General features: G+C 41.4%; 1 protein-coding gene across 20 annotated transcripts in view; it reads right to left on the bottom strand.

The window, feature by feature from the left end:
- Window positions 1-932: 932 nt before the first annotated feature.
- Window positions 933-19,973, bottom strand: part of KIF1A (kinesin family member 1A) — a 131,182-nt gene continuing 112,141 nt past the window's right edge. For all 20 annotated transcript variants that reach the window (XM_077349223.1, XM_077349225.1, XM_077349228.1 and 17 more), the window contains 11 exons: window positions 19,027-19,141; window positions 15,477-15,610; window positions 14,862-14,923; window positions 14,227-14,372; window positions 13,806-14,018; window positions 13,364-13,441; window positions 12,135-12,259; window positions 11,859-12,005; window positions 9,614-9,806; window positions 7,769-7,887; window positions 933-7,531 (listed from right to left, as the gene is read on the bottom strand). In XM_077349223.1, the coding sequence (XP_077205338.1) occupies window positions 7,489-7,531; window positions 7,769-7,887; window positions 9,614-9,806; window positions 11,859-12,005; window positions 12,135-12,259; window positions 13,364-13,441; window positions 13,806-14,018; window positions 14,227-14,372; window positions 14,862-14,923; window positions 15,477-15,610; window positions 19,027-19,141 (1,375 nt within the window). In that variant the 3' untranslated portion in view covers window positions 933-7,488. The remainder of the gene's footprint in view (window positions 7,532-7,768; window positions 7,888-9,613; window positions 9,807-11,858; window positions 12,006-12,134; window positions 12,260-13,363; window positions 13,442-13,805; window positions 14,019-14,226; window positions 14,373-14,861; window positions 14,924-15,476; window positions 15,611-19,026; window positions 19,142-19,973) is intronic.

Raw genomic sequence — 19,973 nt, 5'->3', positions numbered from 1 at the left:
AGTCCCAGACTCTTTAGCCTCTCCTCACAGGAAAGGTTCTCCAACCCCATGATCATTTTGGGTGCCTTCAGCCCTCTTCTAAACAGACTGATTTCCAGTTAGGTTCAGTAGGGAATCAAACAGTCATTTAAGGCTCTAAAGATAAAATCCAGCACTTTAAACTGGGACCAGAAACAGACCAGTAGTCCACAAAAAATGTCGGAGGGTAACCATACCATGATATTTCCATCCTGCCCCTGTTAACAGCTAAAGCAACTCATGCTGGGTCAGTTATAATTTCTGTACACTTAATAAATAGCTAGTCACATTAGTCCAGTCTAGATATCTCTAACACAAAGTTCAGTCATTCACAAAACATCCAGTCTGGCTGAGCCAATTGGAGAGAGATGGATTCATCAGGATCTCTCCCAATGGAACTGGCTCTATAATTCTGAGTCTCATTTCATGAACCTATTTAGTTTGTTTGCCCTCAGACATGGAAGGCAGGGTAGAAAGTTTATTCTTTCATGGGGAAGATGCAAATTAGGTGAAACTACTTGATTTTTTAAAAATAAGACACAAGAAATTGTATTTCTTAGCAGAGAAGCAACATTTAGGAAACAGTCAACCTTTTGCCACTGGCCATTTTTTCCTCTCAAAGCATCTTATCATATATGCAGTGAAGTAACACTGTCATCCTCTCCAGTTTGATATGAGAAAAGGCCCATCCACAACCCACATGCGACATATAAATGGGAGAATGATGGTATAAGTCACTTTGGATCCATTTTGGGAAGAAAAGAAGGGTATAAAGATCTAAAACTATCCATTAAAATACCCCTATTTTGTATTGTTTCTAGACCAGAGAATTTTTGAAAGAATGCTTTGTTTATTTTCATTAGCCAGGCAATTTGTTTAAAAGAACAATAAAGAGGTCAAGGGTGCACTGTCCAGTATTTGCATAAATGCCACATTTATTTCTTTAACTGAACAATGCCTTAAGTGTACACAAACAGTTTAAGACCCTAATTTCCAACACTCATTATTTGAAGACATCAAGAAAACTAGACTTGTTACTTCAGTATTGTTATTTATACAGTGGTACAGGGTGTGCCCACAGCAATCACATATATACAAAGCAAGAGAAATGGTCTCCCAGCATTTGGAAATGATGTCACAGGAAGAACTCATGTGAACAACCTAGACAATGGAAGCACAGGCAAAATAAGATTTAATTAAAAAAAATAAAAACCACAACCTCCTTTATTATGCAGTTAAGACCTTGATAATGAGTCATAACTCATGAATGACAGAGTTCCTTCATATCGATCATTAAATACACAACAGAGAGACTGTAAGAGCATATCAGACATTTCAATGCTTTGTGTTGCACAGGAGGGTTAAGCAAGTACCCCAGTCTCCATCAAACTGATGTTCTACTCCGATTCATCTGTGTACATGGAGCTTTCAGTGATTTACAAGAATACTCATCATGCAAACAAAGATCTCTCATCTGTTTTGTAGTGGGCCATTTAGCGATGACCAGAGAGGACCATTTAGAGATTCACTCATTTGAGTGAATTCCTTGTTAACACTCATTCATTAAATAGAACAAAGAGAGTTGGGTGCAAACAAATGAATGTTGCCCCTTATGCAGTTATGGAAGACCAGACTCTAACCAGTACATTTATTTGATGGATCTATATGATGATGATGTCAATCATGCTCCTCTTTTGTGATACCACAGGCTTCTTTACTTGCTGGCTGTCCCCAAATATATGTTATGGTGACACTCTGTGCTTTTTTCCTCCTGACAAAGACCTCAGCTCTAACTGAAACAAATTATTCATGTATAAAAAAAATCTTTCTGTGTCAAATGGAGTAGAGAGGAACTATCAAATTTATGGAGTCTTTTCTTAGGTATTGCCATCTGTCATACAGATATATTGGTGCTTTAAGATTCTACCAATGAATGAATTAGTAATATCAGCAATAAAGAAGCAAAGTAAAATGAAATGCAAGATTATAAAAATAACATTGCAATTTGCTAACTTTTGCAACAATTCTTCAAAAAGTTTTAAGAGAAGAAATCCTTTAAAGATCTCCATAGTAGCAAGAGTTCGCAATTTGTAGACAGGTGATAAATAAGGTACTGTCCATGAATTCAAAGGTCACAAATTTAAGTCACCTTAAGACCAGATTTAGGAATTCCTATTGATTTTGCTTTAGGATCTTTGGATCAAGCCATTGATCCCTACTCTAGTCATGTTGTCTGCAGGTTTGCTGACCCCAGCAACATGGACCACTAAAATCGGATTCAGTCCCACAATGCACTACAACAGGAACATGGTCTTCAGGCTGGTTGACCTAAGCCATGCCCCTATGCAACAACACATTCCTTCCAAACCTTCTCTCTTATTTCCAGTGTAGAAATTACATTTTGGTTTTTTTTTTTGTTCTAAGTCAAATCAAGAAAAGCAGCCAAGGAAAGATGCTGACATGACTTCTTCATTCATTATCAGTGATATGATATAACAGCTAAGAGACTTAAGAATAAATATAAAGAAATAAAACATTTTAAAAGTCCTAATTCTAGCTGAAATTAGGATTTTATATATTTTATATATGCCTGCTATTTCTGGAGGCTCAACTGAAAACAGAGGCAATAAAATAAGAATAGCCGCCTACAGGGATAGATTTTCAAAAGTGCCTGATACCTATTTTTATCAACTTTTGAAAGCCTTCCAGTATCCAGAGGAAAGTACCAATTAGATTCTTCTGATTATATCTAAAATCTATTTTACTATAGATAACAATTCAGGGCATTTTTTAAAATATGGATTTTGACTGTTAATTGCTGCCTATCTGTGAATTATGTTAATAAACATGCTGTGGTCATCCACTCTGATCTAGTGCTCAAGGATTGTTTCCAATTGTTTCAAGGCGTGCCAGATCAAAGTAGAAAGCAACGATCAACAATGAATGTAGTCAACCTCTGGTCCTCCAGATATTCAGGGGCTCATGGGAATTGTAGTCCATGGACATCTGGAGGACCACAAGTTGACTACCCCTGTATTAGATGACATCTAAATTTTTGGTGAAAAGTTGAAGTGATTTAGGCTTGTGTACCAAGGCCTTTCCCCTGTTTTGCAGCTAGAAAGGGTAGATTCAAAAGGATACAAAAAGGAATTTTGCTTGATAAACTCTTGTATGTTCATCTTGAAGTTGCACAACACATGTAAAAAGAAAACCCTCTCTGGATACACAAGCAGTTGCCTCAGAATGTATACAAAATTGTTAACTGATAAGGAGATACAAGATGAGGGTATGGGTAAGTTCATAGCAGTTCCTTGCAAGAGAAGAAAATACTTATTCCACTTTTTGATCTATGAGACAAAATAGGACAGGAGGAATGTCATGAATGAGAAAAAAAGAAACTGGCAACCAAAAAATGAAGTAAACACTCCTGGCCAGAGAGTGAGATAAATGATCTTGGGAACTTTTCTATAGAGTTTGTAAGTGACTCCTTTCTTCTATCCGTGGTTCTTGCAGGATTATCTGAAGATTACATATGAATATGATGCTTGGGTCAGCCTACTGAATCTTTGCAGGCTGGGGCGCTCATCTTCTTTTTGCCCATATTTTCTATACCAGAAGCGATATGTGATCCAAAAGAAATAACACTACATAGGCCATCTCATCTGGGCACCACATAGAGGTCCAAACAAATACAACAGATGGAAAAATGAGATACAACTGAACCAGACTTCATCCATGCTGTGCAAAATAAGGGTCATTATCGGTGCAAATTAATATAAGAGCCAGGCACATACAGAGAGAGGATTCAAAATCCTCATGGTCTGCCTAAGTTTGGATTTAGACACACAACCAAGTTTAAAGTATATAAGAGAGAGCTCTGAAATTTAACAGATAAAAATCCCTTGGGGAATAAAACAGATAAATACAGACTTTTGCAGCTGAGGTTATTTTTTTGATGTAAATATTATCATTAGTGATTTGCTACTATGGACATTAGCTATTTTTAATTTTACCATGTTTCTGCTTTGGTAACTTTCACCTTCTGACTGCCATTCCACTTAGAATACTACTATTCTACAAAAATAAGTGTGAAGTGCCAGTGTTAATATTTGGAATGAGAGCTAAAATAACATTACCAAATACAATAGAGAAAAGAATAGTGTCCATTTACATCGTACTCTTCCAGCTCTGCATTAGAATCCTACCTACATGCCTGATATCAACTTCAAATCTACCCTTCCCAATAAAAGAAAATGACAAAGGGTCCTTTCAAGCATTCAGATTTAAGTGTAACAAACAGCAAGTACTGTCATTTGTTTAGGAAAATTCAAACCTTTCTTCAAGGTTGTATCCAGTTGCAGTGGTATTGTATTTTTCTCATGATAGATTTATATTTAGTATTTAGAAAATACAGTTCTTTTCTCTGATAGTGTAATCATTACAATTTCAATCACATTGTGGATGGAGCTATATGTTTAGGAATCCAATTGATACTTCTGGTTACTTGAATGATAATGTGCATCAAAACTCATAATGCCCATACCTGTGTCATACTGCAATCTTTTGAAAATAAATATCATTCTTATTCCATATTTGAAAAATTATATGCAGTGTTTTGAATGTTTTATGTCTTGTTCATTGTTGGAAAATATGAAATCCATTGATGGGGTGCACACTCATTAAGCAAATTTTAAACTGAGAAGAAAGCTCTCCCTTCCCAGCAACAGGCAGTGTGACTGAAACTAATTAGGATTGAACACAGACATCTGAAACTGACAAATATTCCCCTTTCTCCCATATCTCACCTATTCTGTATCTTGCAAGGGATTGAATATTGTTCCTATGCTCTCAGAGACTTTTTGGCAAAAAATAAAATGTAAGTAGGGTGGATTGATTGGGTGGGAAAACTCTGAGTCATCTGGTCCTAGACAGGTCTTCGCTAAACCATCCATATTCAACATAGTCTGAGAGATCAGTGTCTCCACCCAAATAGTTTCATTTAGGATTTCTACAGCAACTGGCCAACTCAAAAGAAACTACATCATCTGTGTACACAATCCTTCTATGTAAGTATTTATCTAAAGAAAAATAGGTCATGATCTCAAATACTACTCATTAGCTAGAGAGAACACATATTTAGTATCTTGGGGCTCTACAAGAAAGAATTTTAGTCTATATGGCCTATTATGCATGGCTACTGAAACGGCAGCATGGAGAACGCGGAGGAGGAAGAAGCAAAGCAAACCGCTCACACACGGGACGGAACGCAAGGGTGGCAAAACCCAGAGTATCTGATTATGCACGCGGCTACTCCAGAGCCACTTATGGCTGCGCCCTGGTTCCGGGAAGCTCCAATTTCTTCCGCATCTCGCTAACACGGCTTTTTTGGTGGCATACGTTGACTCTGCGCCCAGTTGCCGCCTGCAGCGTGCATAATTGGTGATTTTAGTCCCCACCATTCCACCCTGAATGTGGACCTTCCACTCCGTGCATAATGGGCCTATGTGATACCTTATGAACTCTCTGTGAATTTGTCAGCCCTACAGGAGAGGACAAAAGAGTACACAGCAGAAGAGACAGGTTAGTGCCCTGTCTGTTTCTGGTGAACAGGAATATAAAGATAGAGTCTCTCAAGGCTAAAGGAGATATGGGAAGGGAGGGAGGGATCTTTCTGGGTTTGTTCATATGTCTGCCAGTTCAAATGGGAAGTTGTAGGTTTGTTGTTTTTAAAAAACAGGAAAAGCATTTTTCTCTAAATTTAGGTTATTTGTTATGTGTGTTTTTTCTTCCAGCTTGGCTCACTTTGCATTGGAACCAGTCTGGAAATAAATACAGCAAGACAGGAAGGGGAAGTGGGCAGTTTTAACGCAGCTGCCATCCACATACTACATTTTCTGTTAAAATCAGACACAGGAATGAATTCCCTTTAAATATCATGGTTGGCCCTTACTTTTTCTATCTCCTTTGCAGCCCATCTAGAATATGCATTCCCTTTCCAAACCTTAACAGAATCTTTTAATAAAATATAATTAAAGTTTCCTCATTAATCAGAATAGTTTAGACCAGGGGTAGTCAAGCTGTGGTCCTCCAGATGTTCATGGACTACAATTCCCATGAGCCCCTGCCAGCAAACGCTGGCAGGGGCTCACGGGAATTGTAGTCCATGAACAACTGGAGGACCACAGGTTGGCTACCCCTGGTTTAGACAATCTGCTGTTAATTCAGTTCAAGTACTGGGAAGAGTATGTGATTTTCTCTAACAAAACACTGACTTAATGTGAAGGCCAACTATACTTAACTCACATAAGTGTGCAACAGTCCCCTGACTTTTAGAAAAAAATGAAAAGCAGCTTGAGGAGGCTATGATCATCAGAGAAAGAATGATGTGAGAGGGGGTATTTAATCATTTCACCACTGGCTGTTTGCATAATCAACCCCCTCCCTCCAGCAGCTTTAGCTCCCATGGGGAAAAGTTTGTCCCCCTTCCTGGCTAAGAAATGAGCAACCTCGCTCCAGATGACAGCCTCCTGAATCTGTTTTTTTCTTTTTAATAAAAGATGCAGGAATGTTACATCTACAGTTGCCCCCAGGCTGAACTAAAACAACAAGTAACTAGGTGACTAAGGCTGCAATCCTATGAACGCTTTCCTTGGCAAACGACCCATTGACTAGCGTGGGGTTTACGTCCAAGTCACGTGATGGCTGCTTGACTCAGCAATATTATGTTGAGTTTCTCGGGTATAAGCAGACTGAAGTCACTCTGCATAGGATTACGCTCTAAAAAGCTAACAAACAGTCAAATGTAAACATCATAAAAGTGACGGCTCAAAATGGCAGACCAGGCCACTGCTCCACTGGCTAGCTTTCTATACCTTTTTCTTTATCAAAAAAAAAAAAGGGGTGGGGGAATACAGCACAATGTATGCATGTACATATGAGAAATAAACATAATGTACATTTTCAGTGACATAATAGAAATAAATACTTTATAAATATAACCCCATACTACTCTTCCTTGCTCTAGTAAGTAGTTTTGAAAATGGCAATAAGTTATGAATGATCAGTATATAACCCTATAGCTTCCGTCTTCTTCCAATAATAATTCCACATGATTTACACCCTTCAAGTTTAGGCATATTTCTGCCTCTTGAAAATGTTGCTTCAAAAATAAATAATAATAATAATTAAACAGCTCTTGCTTTGCTACTGGCCATATGCCACCTAGGTCACCCAGTACAGAGATGGGTGAAAGATCACATGTGCACAAGAATTCATCATAGCCAGGCTTCTAAAGGTACCATAGAAATGAGTTTTGCCAATGAAGCTGTAACTTGAGATGGATCCATAACTCTGTGGAGCAGGCATCTGGGAGAATGGAGGACAGGAGAGATCCAAATTTAAGATGGGGACCTTCAGAGAGCACTCATTATCTCGATCCTGTTTGAAAGTTGGGGTGGAGGCATTTTGAGGCTAAATTCTTGTCTGGGCTGTTCTCCGTCTAGACAGTTTGGATCTGTAGAAGAAAATGAGAGTAGAAGAAAAAATAATGTTTTTTTTTTGGGGGGGGGGGGAGAATAAGGTAGAGGCAGAACTATCCTCCAAACCTCCAACCCATCTTCAGAGACCCAGAACAGGCCTCTGAGGTCAAATGAAGGAAGGTTCAGCCTTTTGGGCAGGGCAGTCCTAAGATGTCTATCTGCCTTGAATTTTCTCTTACTACAGAAGGGTAGCTGTTAAAATATTAATGTACCTTATTGATCCAGCCAGGAGAGGGTTAAATGCATACAGCCAATCATGCATATCCTTGTCGCTGCTTGCCTGCAACAGGATTCCACGATGCTCCGTGCACACTGCAAATGTGTTGGGTGTCTGGAATGTGGGCGGGGAGAACATTGCAATTAATCACAATATAGAAATAGGATACAGTGAAGCATATAATATAGCTGTATAGAAATGTGGGACAAAAAATATAGCAATATACAAAAAAGTATAGTGCGGCATACTACAAAAATTAGGAATGTAGATATTACTTTCCAAACCAATTATTCCCAGGATTTATGCTTAGTTGTGTTTAAAGCTATACTCTGAGACTGTTGAGATTATTCATGATTTAACACTGCCTCCAGATATGTCCATATCTACCACACAATATTTTGCAAATATTTTGCTCATTGTTGTAATCACAGCTGCAGCATATATGTGTGGGCTGCCTACAAAATTATCCAGTCCATTTTTGCCTTGGAATCAATTCATGTGTTACAACATCCTCATGTCCCCCATGTTTTATTTATTAATTATATTTATATACTGCCCTCCTTTTTGGCTACCACAAGGATTTTTGATCAGGTGTGTTTGGGGGGTTCCATGTTCACAGATCAGGCTCACATCGGAATGGGTCCGATTAGGACTGTGATGCATGAGGAGAGGAGATTTAAGCCTCCCCCCCCCCTTCCCAACTGGAAATGGCGCTAAGAGATGCTATTTGACTTAGCCATAAGTACACTGAAGGTCCCACAAGGGGGCAAACAGTAGCTTCCTGGGGCTATTTCAGGTCACCATGCTATTGACCTGGTGGAAAGCTTAAGCCCCCACTCTCTATAGTCCTGACCTGAATTAGACCTGCATATGCCTGGGAATTAGATTCCTAGAATGGAACTGCCAATGCATGGCTGATTGAAAGACTTCATGGCAGCTACATGGAGGACACAAAAACTTTGTATTTTGTGAATTCAGCCAAAGACCCCACTTAAAATATCTGTATAAGAGATGAGGATCTTAGCAGTCTTAAATCATTTCTTCCTGTGATCCCTCCTCAGGAAAACAGTGACAGTAATGCCTTGGGAAGAGAGAGTAGGGTCTTCTATCTCTCAACAGCAAGGCAAAGATAAGCTGTGGATGAGTGTCAAGTAGTAAAATGAACCACATTTAAGTATATGAAGGACAAGTTAAACCTCTTCCAGGCTCACAGGATTGTTTGCTGTAAGCTTTGGCATAAACTGCAATTTCTGCAGAATGTTTCTGGAGAGCCATTGTGATGTAGTGGTTAAGAATGGAGGACTCTAATCTGGAGAACTGGGTTTGATTTCCCACTCCTCCACATGCAGTCAGCTGGGTGACCTTGGATCAGTCACAGTTCTTTCAGAACTCTCTCAGACCCACCTACCTCACAGGGTGTGTGTTGTGGGGAGAGGAAGGGAAGGTGGTAGTAAGCTGTTCTGGGACTCCTTCGGGTAATGAAAAACAGGGAATAAAAACCAACTCTTCTTCTATTCCTATGTATATAGAGTATGGCTTCTGATTAGTTGCTCCATTCTGTGTTAAGGGAAAGGAGCACTGAAAGCATGAAGCAAACCAGTCCTTGAGCAAAGTAGTGGGGAACCAAAGATGGCCTGGAAAAACCCTGTTTAGCAATAGGTCTGATCATGTTTCTAAGGGCCAAACTAAAAGATACCTTTGGTCCTTAGATTATTCTGCCTATTGTCATTCCTTTCCCTGTATTTCTCATTCTCACTGGCCTTTAGCCACTGCTGTGGTCCCTTTAGATCAACCTTGGGCTCTAGCTGTTTCTCTCTCTGAGCCAAAATGTTGTTCTTACTTTCAGCATTGCTTGCTGATCCTCACTGTATTCCACCTGAGCTGATGAGAGATTCAGGACAGCCCTTTCCACGGAGTCCTTGTCACTGTTGTAGATGTAGACATAAGGGCGCCTCACAACCACATAGCGTTTCACCCAGCCATTTGTGTGGGGCTCCAGGAAATGTAGGTAGCCTTTTCTGGAGACAATGGGGCTGTAAAGGACACAACACAGGCATTATAATTTGTAACAGTATAAAGATTTGAAATGCTATGATACCTCAGGTCCAGATGCACCAACTTTTCAAACTTCCAACACAAAATTAGAATTCCTAAATGGTGATTTTGCATACATTTTTTGACTTACTTTGCATGAGAAACCCTGCCATGCACAGAGAGGTGCTCATAGGAAGTAAGATTCATCCTACTTTTAGAAACATGCTTTCATATGTTCATGGCAGAGGATTCAAATTTCCTTTTTAAGGCCCCTTCTACTCTTCTGCTGATCCTTGGGCAATTCACTTCCCTTGGCATGTAGAACTGAGGTGACACCTAGTGCTTCTGCTGTGATATGAAAGAGCTGCCACTGTGATGTCAAACTAGGATTATTTGGGCCCTTCTTCAGATGTTCACTCAATGCATGTAGAGATTAATAAGATTATGGTTGCTGGGATTGCCTCCTTATGTTAGCACATTCAACCGAACATTTGTTCTAAGCCTATACGTACATACAAGTATACATGCACAAACTCCTCTATGTGATAAGAAATGTTGCAGAAAGTTGGTCCTAAATGTATGGCGGCATGTATGTATATTAGTGTACATCAGGCTTTCTCATCCAGGGTTTTGTGAAACCCTGGCGTTTCTTGATCGCACAGGAAGGATTTCTTGAATGGATAGGAGTTAATTAAATTTAATATATTATAAAAATCTGTTCCTCCTCCCAAAATGGCCAATGATGGGCCCAGAGGATGAGAGAAGGGGAGGCCCCCCAGGTGGGCATGTTCACAGCTATGCTTCTCAACCACATTCTCCACAATTGTGCCACTTCTGGGGTTTCGCAAAGTCTGAAGAATGTTTCAGGGGTTTCTCAACGGTAAATAGTTAAGAAAGGCTGATGTACATGCACAAGGCTCCACTATCAATACCTAGCTGGATGTATAAACACTGGATGGTAGGACCAGTAGGAATGATCCAACCCTCCTCTGTGTACATTTAGGGAAAATAAAGAACAAATATTTGAAGAGGGCTAGAGTTAGATTTGCCTTTGTTTCATTGAGGAAGTCCCACTGGAGCGGGAAGAAATTTGAAAGGACAACCTGCTGTAATTTGGATGACTTAACCACAAAATCTTTTGTGTGGTGGCAGGGGGGGGAACAGTTTCCATTCTTAGTTTGAGGGACTTCACAGCCTAGAGCTCTAGGATAAATAGACTGGAGATTGTCCTGTGGCTATTTATTCCTCCAAAGCTCCCCATCCTCTCTTTGCATCTTTCACTTTCAGCAGAAGGTTGTACAAGTGTGGCAGTGAGAACATTAGACCTACCTTTCTGCCCTAGGAATGGGGAACTCTCTTATGCAGCCACAATCCAGGTTCTTTGCTGGTTAATACATAAAATGGAGCTCAGAAAATGGAGCTCCGCATATGCATGACAGGCAGATTAAAGCAGCTACATGGGCAGAGAATGCCTGCTGAAACTAGCTCTTGGGTAACTGGGCTTCTGCGGAAATCTTTTATGTCCTCCATTTCCAGGTGAATGATGTTGTGTTAAACCAGACCTTAAGGGGACTGCAGTAGAAACCCAACAAACAGCTGAGAGGTGGGAGCGATCAGCTCCCCCTCTCTGCTGTTTTCAGCTTTACTGATAATTGCAAAATGTATTTAGGATTTCTTTTCAGGAAGCCAAAGTATACATGAAAAATCCAGATATGGTATTTTTCGAGTGTATTTTCAGCGTGGGTAGATCTGAATGCACTCCCCTACATTGAAGCATTTCCAGATTGCTTGTAATACACGTGAGTATAACCGTCCAAGTGTTTATATTCTTTCCCATCATTTTATCAACCTTTCAATTTCTCAGAAGAAACTATGCTAATTTCTAAATTGCCACATACTTCAGCACTGAAATAACCTTTTTTCCCAAGGAAAGAATATTAAGGAAAAGAAAACTAGTAGTATCTCTAGTCTCCAGGTTGACACTGGACATTATCCAAATGCTGAGCTCCAAGTCAAGCACAGAATCCTATCCAAAACCCCACAGCTTGTACCTGACCCGGATCTCTTGAATATCAGGAACCAATAAGCGCTGAGCCTCTTTTTCATCCTCCGATCCGCAGGTAGGAGATTTCTTCGGTTCTCCTTCAATTGTAGGCTCAAGGTCAGGACTTTCCACCCTGGGAGAAAGCTGGAGAGTTCTGCAAGGGGAGAAGCAGGTGTGTAACTTCAATGAAACATTGTCTTGATGTTGGGACAGGCTGTTAAACTAAGTATATATATAAGGACGTAAGCCAATTTGAACTTCTTAGCTTTGCCACTTCACTTACCTAGCATCTGTGGCATTATACCGTCCTTCAACCAATGATGGGCAGGTGGAAGAGGGGGTGAGTGTAGTACCTCCAAGGGTTGGCATGGAGGGGTCTCTCAACAGAGTCACAGACATTTCAGACAGCTATATACACAAAAAGAAAAATCTTAACTGAAACTTTGCTTTACAACACACTCTCTAAGCAGGGGTAGTCAACCTGTGGTCCTCCAGATGTCCATGGACTACAATTCCCATGAGCCTCTGCCAGCATTTGCAGGCAGGGGCTCATGGGAATTGTAGTCCATGAACATCTGGAGGAACACAGGTTGACTACCCCTGCTCTAAAGTATACAATGCAAGCTAACTGGCTGGATGAAGCTGGTATTCAGATTTGGTGGGACTTTGTTCATGTCATGGAATGGTGGAGTTTGGTACTTGGCTATGTGATCCTGCCTTGATCATATAGTGGGCATGGATTGTTCATCTGTGTTGCACAAAAATACCTCTTTTGTACCAAAAGATTACAGACCCCTCATCCCAGAGGCCTTCAATTGAGATTCTCATAATCTGTATCTAAGGAACATTGTAGAGGCAATAGAAAATGCAGTCCTTGGAATGAATGTGCAATTAAATCCATTGGTTTTCCCTGGGTGCTAACCTGGGCCTATTCTGCACACAGTAGATAATGCACTTTCAATGCACTTTAGAAGTAGATTTTCCAGTTCTGCACAGGAAAATCCAGCTGCCAAAGCACATTGAAAATGCATTATCCTATGTGTGCAGAATGGGCCCTGATAAAGAATCACAACTCATATGTACCTGAAGCAACCAGTCTTCAGGAAAAAGACAGTCAGAGGGTGTCCTTTGGATCCAGGCTCCAAACAATAAGAAACTTCTAGGCCAGGTTATTCTCTACTCTCCATCCCCAAACTATCTCCATTTCAGCTTCTTTTCCCCAAATGAGACAAAATTTCATATGCAAATGAAAAGGATCTAACTAGGGTAAGATGTAGCCCAGAAAAACTGTCTCCCCCTTCCCAAAAGAGACAATGTCTCTTAAATCCATCCACAATAGACATGGGCATGGAGAAATTCAACACTTTGCACCTGTCTCTTCCTGAAGGAAGGGAGCTACGTGCCTGACCCCCAGCTGGCCACTTTGGCACAGTCACGCAGCATCCTTTCCTCCCTTTCTTACCTGTTTCTCTATTAACAGGGGACAGAAGGGAAGTGTGGAGTTTCTCATACCTTGCTCTCACTGGCGCTTACACAAACATGGCTGTGGCTGTACTCTCTGTTGAATGTATGAGTAAGAAGGCGCAAGCACTGTAGAAAGAGAAGGGAAGAAAAGAGAACATCTAGCTTGTAGAACAAATATTTGACCTGACTCAAGCACCTGTAGCAGGGTGCTTCGTTACTGATTCTGATGCTAAAAATTCTAACTGACAAACCGAAACCAACAGCGAGCTTAAAACCTTGAGCAGCTTTTGTGGTCATTCAGGGATGACCATTGACTTCAGAGCAACAGACAACCCTGGGACATGCTGCCAGTAGGACAGTATCTCCAGGACAGGCACGGCAAGTCTACAGGCATAGTAATGCCTATCGCATCACATACTTATGCTAAAAATGAAGCCAGACACAACCTTTCCAGAGAATAAATGATACAGTGCTGTCCTAGATTCCATACCTTGACTGCAAGTTCTTTCTGCCTCTCACTGGGAGTGTCCAGGGGTAAAGCCCTTCCCTCTGGGGTCCCATCTGCTGAGATGGGAGATGAGACATAAGATGTACTACGGGAATCGGAGTCTTCGCTGGAGCTTGGGGACAGGGAATCCAATCCCGAGCGTTGAGTTGTCTCTAGCTTCTCACGCAGGAGCAGATAGTGTCTTGTTTTCTCAACCTTGAGAAAGAAACCATGGACAGGATTAGGTCATAGGTAAAACATGCAGAGAGTGAAAATGTGTCAGCTCATCTCACACAGAGATTAATTTTTGTCTAAGGAAAAAGGTATATATCACACCACTGGAAACATTATGTGCTCTCTAAATCTATCCACCCTCAGGTCTTTACACCCTGCCCCACTCTGGGTCTTGGGGTCTGAGTCTTACTTCTTGCAGAAGGCTGAGCTTCTCCAGCTCCCACTGGTGATCCAAGATAAGACTATCACTGCGAGGTCGCCAGCCAGCCAGGTTCTCCTCGCCTCGCACATATGCCACAGATGTGTCAAGTACACGCCTTCGCCTTCTTTGCATTCCTGCAGAGGGAAATAGTTCCACCTTCATAAAGCATATCTCATTCCCAGTCTATCCAACTTGTTCAATAGCTTGGTTTTAGACATGTTCTTATAATGGTTTTGTTGGCTGTGTGCTTTTGGTTTTTAGAAAATAACATTCTTATGTAGACTGTGCACACTGTACCACTCTCATTCCTAGAAATAATAAGTTATTGACTTTTGCAGCTATAAAGCAACCACCGAGGAAATCCTCACTATTTTGCAGATTTAGTGAGCCAGCAGCTGTGTAGTGCAACATAAATCATCAGGTTACGGCTGATGTGACACTGATGTTGCATGTAAATATGATATTGCAGATGTTTATTATCGGAATGTTAGACTCAGAGGTCCTAATGCTATACCCTTTGAATGCTATATCCTTCTTCCTTAAGTACAAACCCAGCTCTGTCATGCTGACAAGTCTAATCAAAAGCCTTCAAGTGAAGCAGAAGACATAGGAGAGCTTCCTACCTGGGCTGCCAGCATCAGCCACCCGGCACAGGCTGAGCTCATAGACCCCAGTCACACGGTTACTGCGAGGAAAGAAAAAAGAAAAGCTAGCACAAAGCGAGAGAAGAAATGCAGTTCAACACACACAACACAATCAGGAGTTTATAATTACTTAGACGAAATTCACTCTCCAATGACGTTTTTTCTAATTGGTGAGCTGAACATGGCTCCTTTAATGCTAATCCCAAAGTTTGATACCCCATCCATCAACCTTAAATTAGGAATGTGAATTTTATACATATGAGTGTTAAGAACTACCATATGCCAGTATAGTATAGCAGTTAAAGGGCTGCACTAGCAGCTGAAAGACCCAGGTTCAAATCCCCCCTGTGTCAGGCAAGTTTGCTGGGTGACCTTAGGCCAGCTATTCTTTCTCAGTCCAGCCAAACTCACAGGGCTGATGTGAGAATAAAATGGAGGAGAGAAGAACAACGTGAGCCATTGGGGAGAGGCAAGGCAGGGTACAAATGGAGCAAATGAATAAAGATAAATACGTATAAATGTTTTTCAAGATTTTTTTTGAAAAAAACTGTTTTTGTCTTCTGTCAATGAAAAAATGAGCAAAGACTTTTTCACCTTTCTGAGGCACGTAAGCTTCCACTCCCAAAGAGGTTGCGGATGGATCGAGATGCAGGCAGTTTGGCATCTCTGGAGTAGAAAACCATGCAGAAGTCTTTGGTGATCACTGCTGGCTGAGTGCCGTTCTCCATCTGAAACAGAAGGGCACTTGCTAGTTACATAAGCTTGGGATAGTCATGGTTGTTAGCGTGTGATGAGTTCTCAGTTGCAAGGCTCTCAGAATGCCTTAAAGCTGCTATGTGGAGCAGTAATCTTCACCTGGGACACAACATAAGGAACATCTGTGGGTATGAAGAAACCATCTCTGTGTACTTGGTTATTGCCTAACCTCAGTATTCACTCCCTGCTGCCCCATAAAGGGAGGTAAAAACCAGCCATAGTTGCTCTTTGGACAGTTTTGTTTCTGCTCTGTGAGATTTCCCAAACCTCAAAAGATCTTATATAGAAGGAATAATTGTTTGCTCTGACTTTCATTTGAGTGTCCCTGTTAATAAAATATGGAAAGGGGAAGCATACTCCAGTCATGCTGTGGTACAGGACCCCTGCCACAAAGGACTAGCAAACCAAGAGAGGACTGGCTTTGTACATGCCCATTAGTTATTCTACAGGTAGCAGCACACCGTAGGAATTACTGTCTGTCTCCACTATTCTTCAAGAGTTATTGGCTTAATATAATGGCAACTTACAGAGATGCACCATATAAGAAGAAGGAAGAAGAGAAGGTTTTCATGCCCCACTTTTCTTTACCTCAAAGATTCTTAAAAGGGCTTACAATCTCATTCCCTTCCTCTCCTCTTGCAGGCACCTTGTGAGACAGGTGGGGCTGAGAGAGTTCCGAGCCACCTGTGACTGGCCCAATGTCACCCAGCAGGCTTCATGTGGAGGAGCGGGGAATTAACCACCATGACTAATCCTTACAATTCATGTGGACATGCTACACTTTTAGGCAGGGGTAGTCAATCTGTGGTCCTCCAGATGTCCATGGACTACAATTCCCATGAGCCCCTGCCAGCAGATGCTGGCAGGGGCTCATGGGAATTGTAGTCCATGGACATCTGGAGGACCACAGGTTGACTACCCCTGCTTTTAGGGACCACAGAGCTTTTTAGGGCTCAAAAATCAGTAACTATGAGACCACTCTAGTAATTGCCAATGTTTTTAAAAAGCTGCCACCACCCTGAAGCCTCTGATTGTACAGCAGAGGAAATGCAGGCAACAAGAGACTGACAGAATAAAAATGGTGGCAATGTGAATGGGACCTCTGAAGATGTGGATGGGACCTCTTTTTCTCAAGGCTGTGGGATAACATACGTGGGCTGTGTTTTCCCAGAAAGGCTGGAGAAAAACAGATTTGGGAAAGAACCTACTGTGGACAGGGACAAGATAAGTGGAGCACAACTCAACTACAATGTCACGTGAATGTTACAAAAGTCAAAAAACAAAACAAAAACAATACTCTGCTTTGGTAGACAAAGTAAAGAAAATCTCTGGAGGAAAGTAGCCATTTCTCATATGCAGTTAGGATCTGAACAAAAGTCATTTCACCCATTCACAGCCAATTATGAGATCATACATAATTTTACTGTAATACTTAGAACCAAACTACATTTTAAGATGGGCATCCATTTGCTAAAAAGGTTTCAGATGGAAATTATAAACTTCTATACAAGGAACAGAGCAGACCCTGAAGAGCTGCTTTTTTCCAGAGTGGTCATTAAAATAAGACTAGCTTCTAAAGCAACAAGCCCTGCCCCTCAGAAAGACTCTCTGAACAGTAAGACTCCCAAGGCTCCTGCTACTGTCAGTCAAAGGCAGCACAATCTTCTCCTGTGACAAGCAATGACTCTAGCATTTCCTCCTCCCTTAATATCCAGTAAGCTTCAGTTTCAGAATTTGTTTCTTCTCATTACTGCTGTTTACAAGAAGGTTTTTCTACTGTCCCTTGAGGCACAATAAACATAAGTACTTCAACCAGCTTTTCATTTTTTTTTGGGGGGGGGAGAATCAAAAGTTATAAATATGGAAAGATGCTGAATATGCCCAATCTTCACAAAAATCAAACATAAGAAATCTTATGTAGAACAAAAGAAGGAAAGTTGTATGGAAGAGACATAACTTCTGGTCTCTTTTTGAGTTATGAAGTTGTCACCAACTGACAATAAGACAAGCCATCTTTGTGTATGATCCTTTTGTTAATTCAGGTCCAGTATGCTTCAGGGGGCACACTGACTGAACCAATTAAACATTTAATTAGATGACACCATGATCATCCTTGATTGCTACTAACAGGCCTAAACTGAGCTCTTGTCCTGAGTTCGCAAAGCAGGGGAATAGACAGGCAAAGAGAAGGAGCCTGTCTTTTTCCTTTCCAAAGCACAGATGTTGGTTTCAACTGCATGTTGTTGTTGTTGTTGTTGTGGTTATATCTATTTCCCACCTCTCCCTGTAGGCTCGAGACGGGTCACAATAGTCTCAATCCCATTAAAATCCCCATTAAAAGACATTAAAAATACCAACATGATGGCAAAAAGAAAGAATCCCATCCCTCTCCCTCCCCCACTATCAATACAAAGAAGATGGAGGGGAGCGATGTAACTTCCAACTCCCGACTCCCAGGGGGGGGGGGAGGCAATGTCCCTGATTTGCTGACCCCATCCTCAACCATAGACCTGGTGGGAGAGCTCCATTTTACAGGCCCTGTGGAAAGCTGATAAATCCTGCAGGGCCTGCAGCTCACCCAGAAACTCATTCCACCAGGTAGGGGCCAGGACCGAAAAGGCCCTGGCCCTGGTCAAGTCTAGGCATGCTTCCTTGGGGCCGGGAACAACCAAGAGATTCTCACCCACAGAGCATAAGGCCCTGTGGTGGGGCATAGGGCGACAGGCGGTCCCTCAGGTATGTGGGTCCCAGCCTGCGTATAGCCTTAAAAGTTAAAATCAAAACCTTGAACCGGATCCGGGCAGCAATTGGCAACCAGTGCAGCTGCCTCAGCAATGGCTGAATGTGGGCCCTCCAAGATGTGTCGGTGAGGACCCTAGCAGCTGCATTTTGCACTAGCTGAAGTTTCCGGGTCAGGGACAAGGGTAGGCCTGCGTAGAGCGAGTTCTGTTGGCAAAACCTACCTGTGTACAACAGGTGTTAAACCCTTGTTCTTTCTTTCCCTGTGGATCCAGTCCAGATAGCCTCTCATAACTGCTATTGCCCTTTAAATAGCATTGGGGATATCTATCTATGAATCTATCAGCCATTGTATTTGCTCTTAGTAGAAATTATGTCAAAAAGAAGACGGGAAGAAGAAGAGTTGGTTTTCATATCCCACTTTTCACTACCCAAAGCAGCTTACAATTGCCTTCTCTTCCTCTTCAGAGCTGTGTTTGTCCTCCAGTACTATCCAAGTGTTCTATAAGGGAGTTAACATTAGCTGAATGTATATAAATAACAAGGGACAAGACCCTTTAAGACAAGTAAGGGCTGGAGGTGGAGATGAAAGCCCAACTCTGTGTAGCTTATTTATGGGTGGTGCTATGAAGGCTCTGATGGTTCTTGCCTCAATGTATGCTGAGAGCGTCATGTAGATTTTCTCTCTGTATGGAGTGACCCGATTCAGTAGCAGAGAGTTGTGCATGGAGCTGTCCCATGCTGCTTCAAACTGGTAGAATGTCCTGCAAAGAAACAGCAAGAGACTTGTTATAAAAAACACACTATCAACCAGAAAACATGGAGAGAATTATATCCACAGCAATATGCAAACATGCACACACACAAACATCTTTGTGCTGAATGGATGCAGCCCTCCTGGAGTGCTTGGCTCAGATATACTCCCTTGTTTGCCTGTTGGGTGGTTTGAGAGTATAGTGAAGCCAGCAGTGAGAGTTCTCCCAGCAAATGCTTTTGCTATGAACTTCTTGTCAGATGTCACATGGACTGAAATGATTTGTGATATGCTTTTAGCTACCAAAGAGTATGGAATAAGAAGGGCCAGAAAGAGAAATGTAGCAATAGAGAAGGAAGTTAATCTTGACTTTCAGCAACATCAGTTCTGCAATAAGCAATCAATCAAGACTTCTGGTTTGTTGAATCTTGGTAAAAAAAGACAAACTCATTTCTGTAAATAGTCCCAGTAATGGTAAAGTCATAGATCCATTGCCACATCTTCGGCTATAATTTAAACATGCCCAGAAAAAAGACAGGAAATGGAGTAAGGCGTGCATGTGGGGGGGCAATGAGAAAGAACAGATCTTCTATTGATTCAAAAGGAAATGCAGCTGGTCGTCTGCAATTTTTGCTTCAAGCACTCCAGGGCCGTATCTTTTCAGTCAAATACAGTGCAACAGACAATCTATTTTCCTTCTCTTGGAAGGAACTGCTAATTTCTGGCAAGCATGTTAAGAAAAGTGAGGATGCTCAGTGCTCCAAAAACACCTCTCTCTCTAAAAGCACGTGGCATTTCACATTTCTAATATTACTTCTCCAGATGTTTGCTCTTATAAGTTG

This window comes from Paroedura picta, chromosome 8, assembly GCF_049243985.1.
Source record: "Paroedura picta isolate Pp20150507F chromosome 8, Ppicta_v3.0, whole genome shotgun sequence".
Taxonomy (NCBI): domain Eukaryota; kingdom Metazoa; phylum Chordata; class Lepidosauria; order Squamata; family Gekkonidae; genus Paroedura; species Paroedura picta.
The sequence above is the reverse complement of the archived record's forward strand: the minus strand, read 5'-3'. Positions and strand labels throughout refer to the sequence as shown.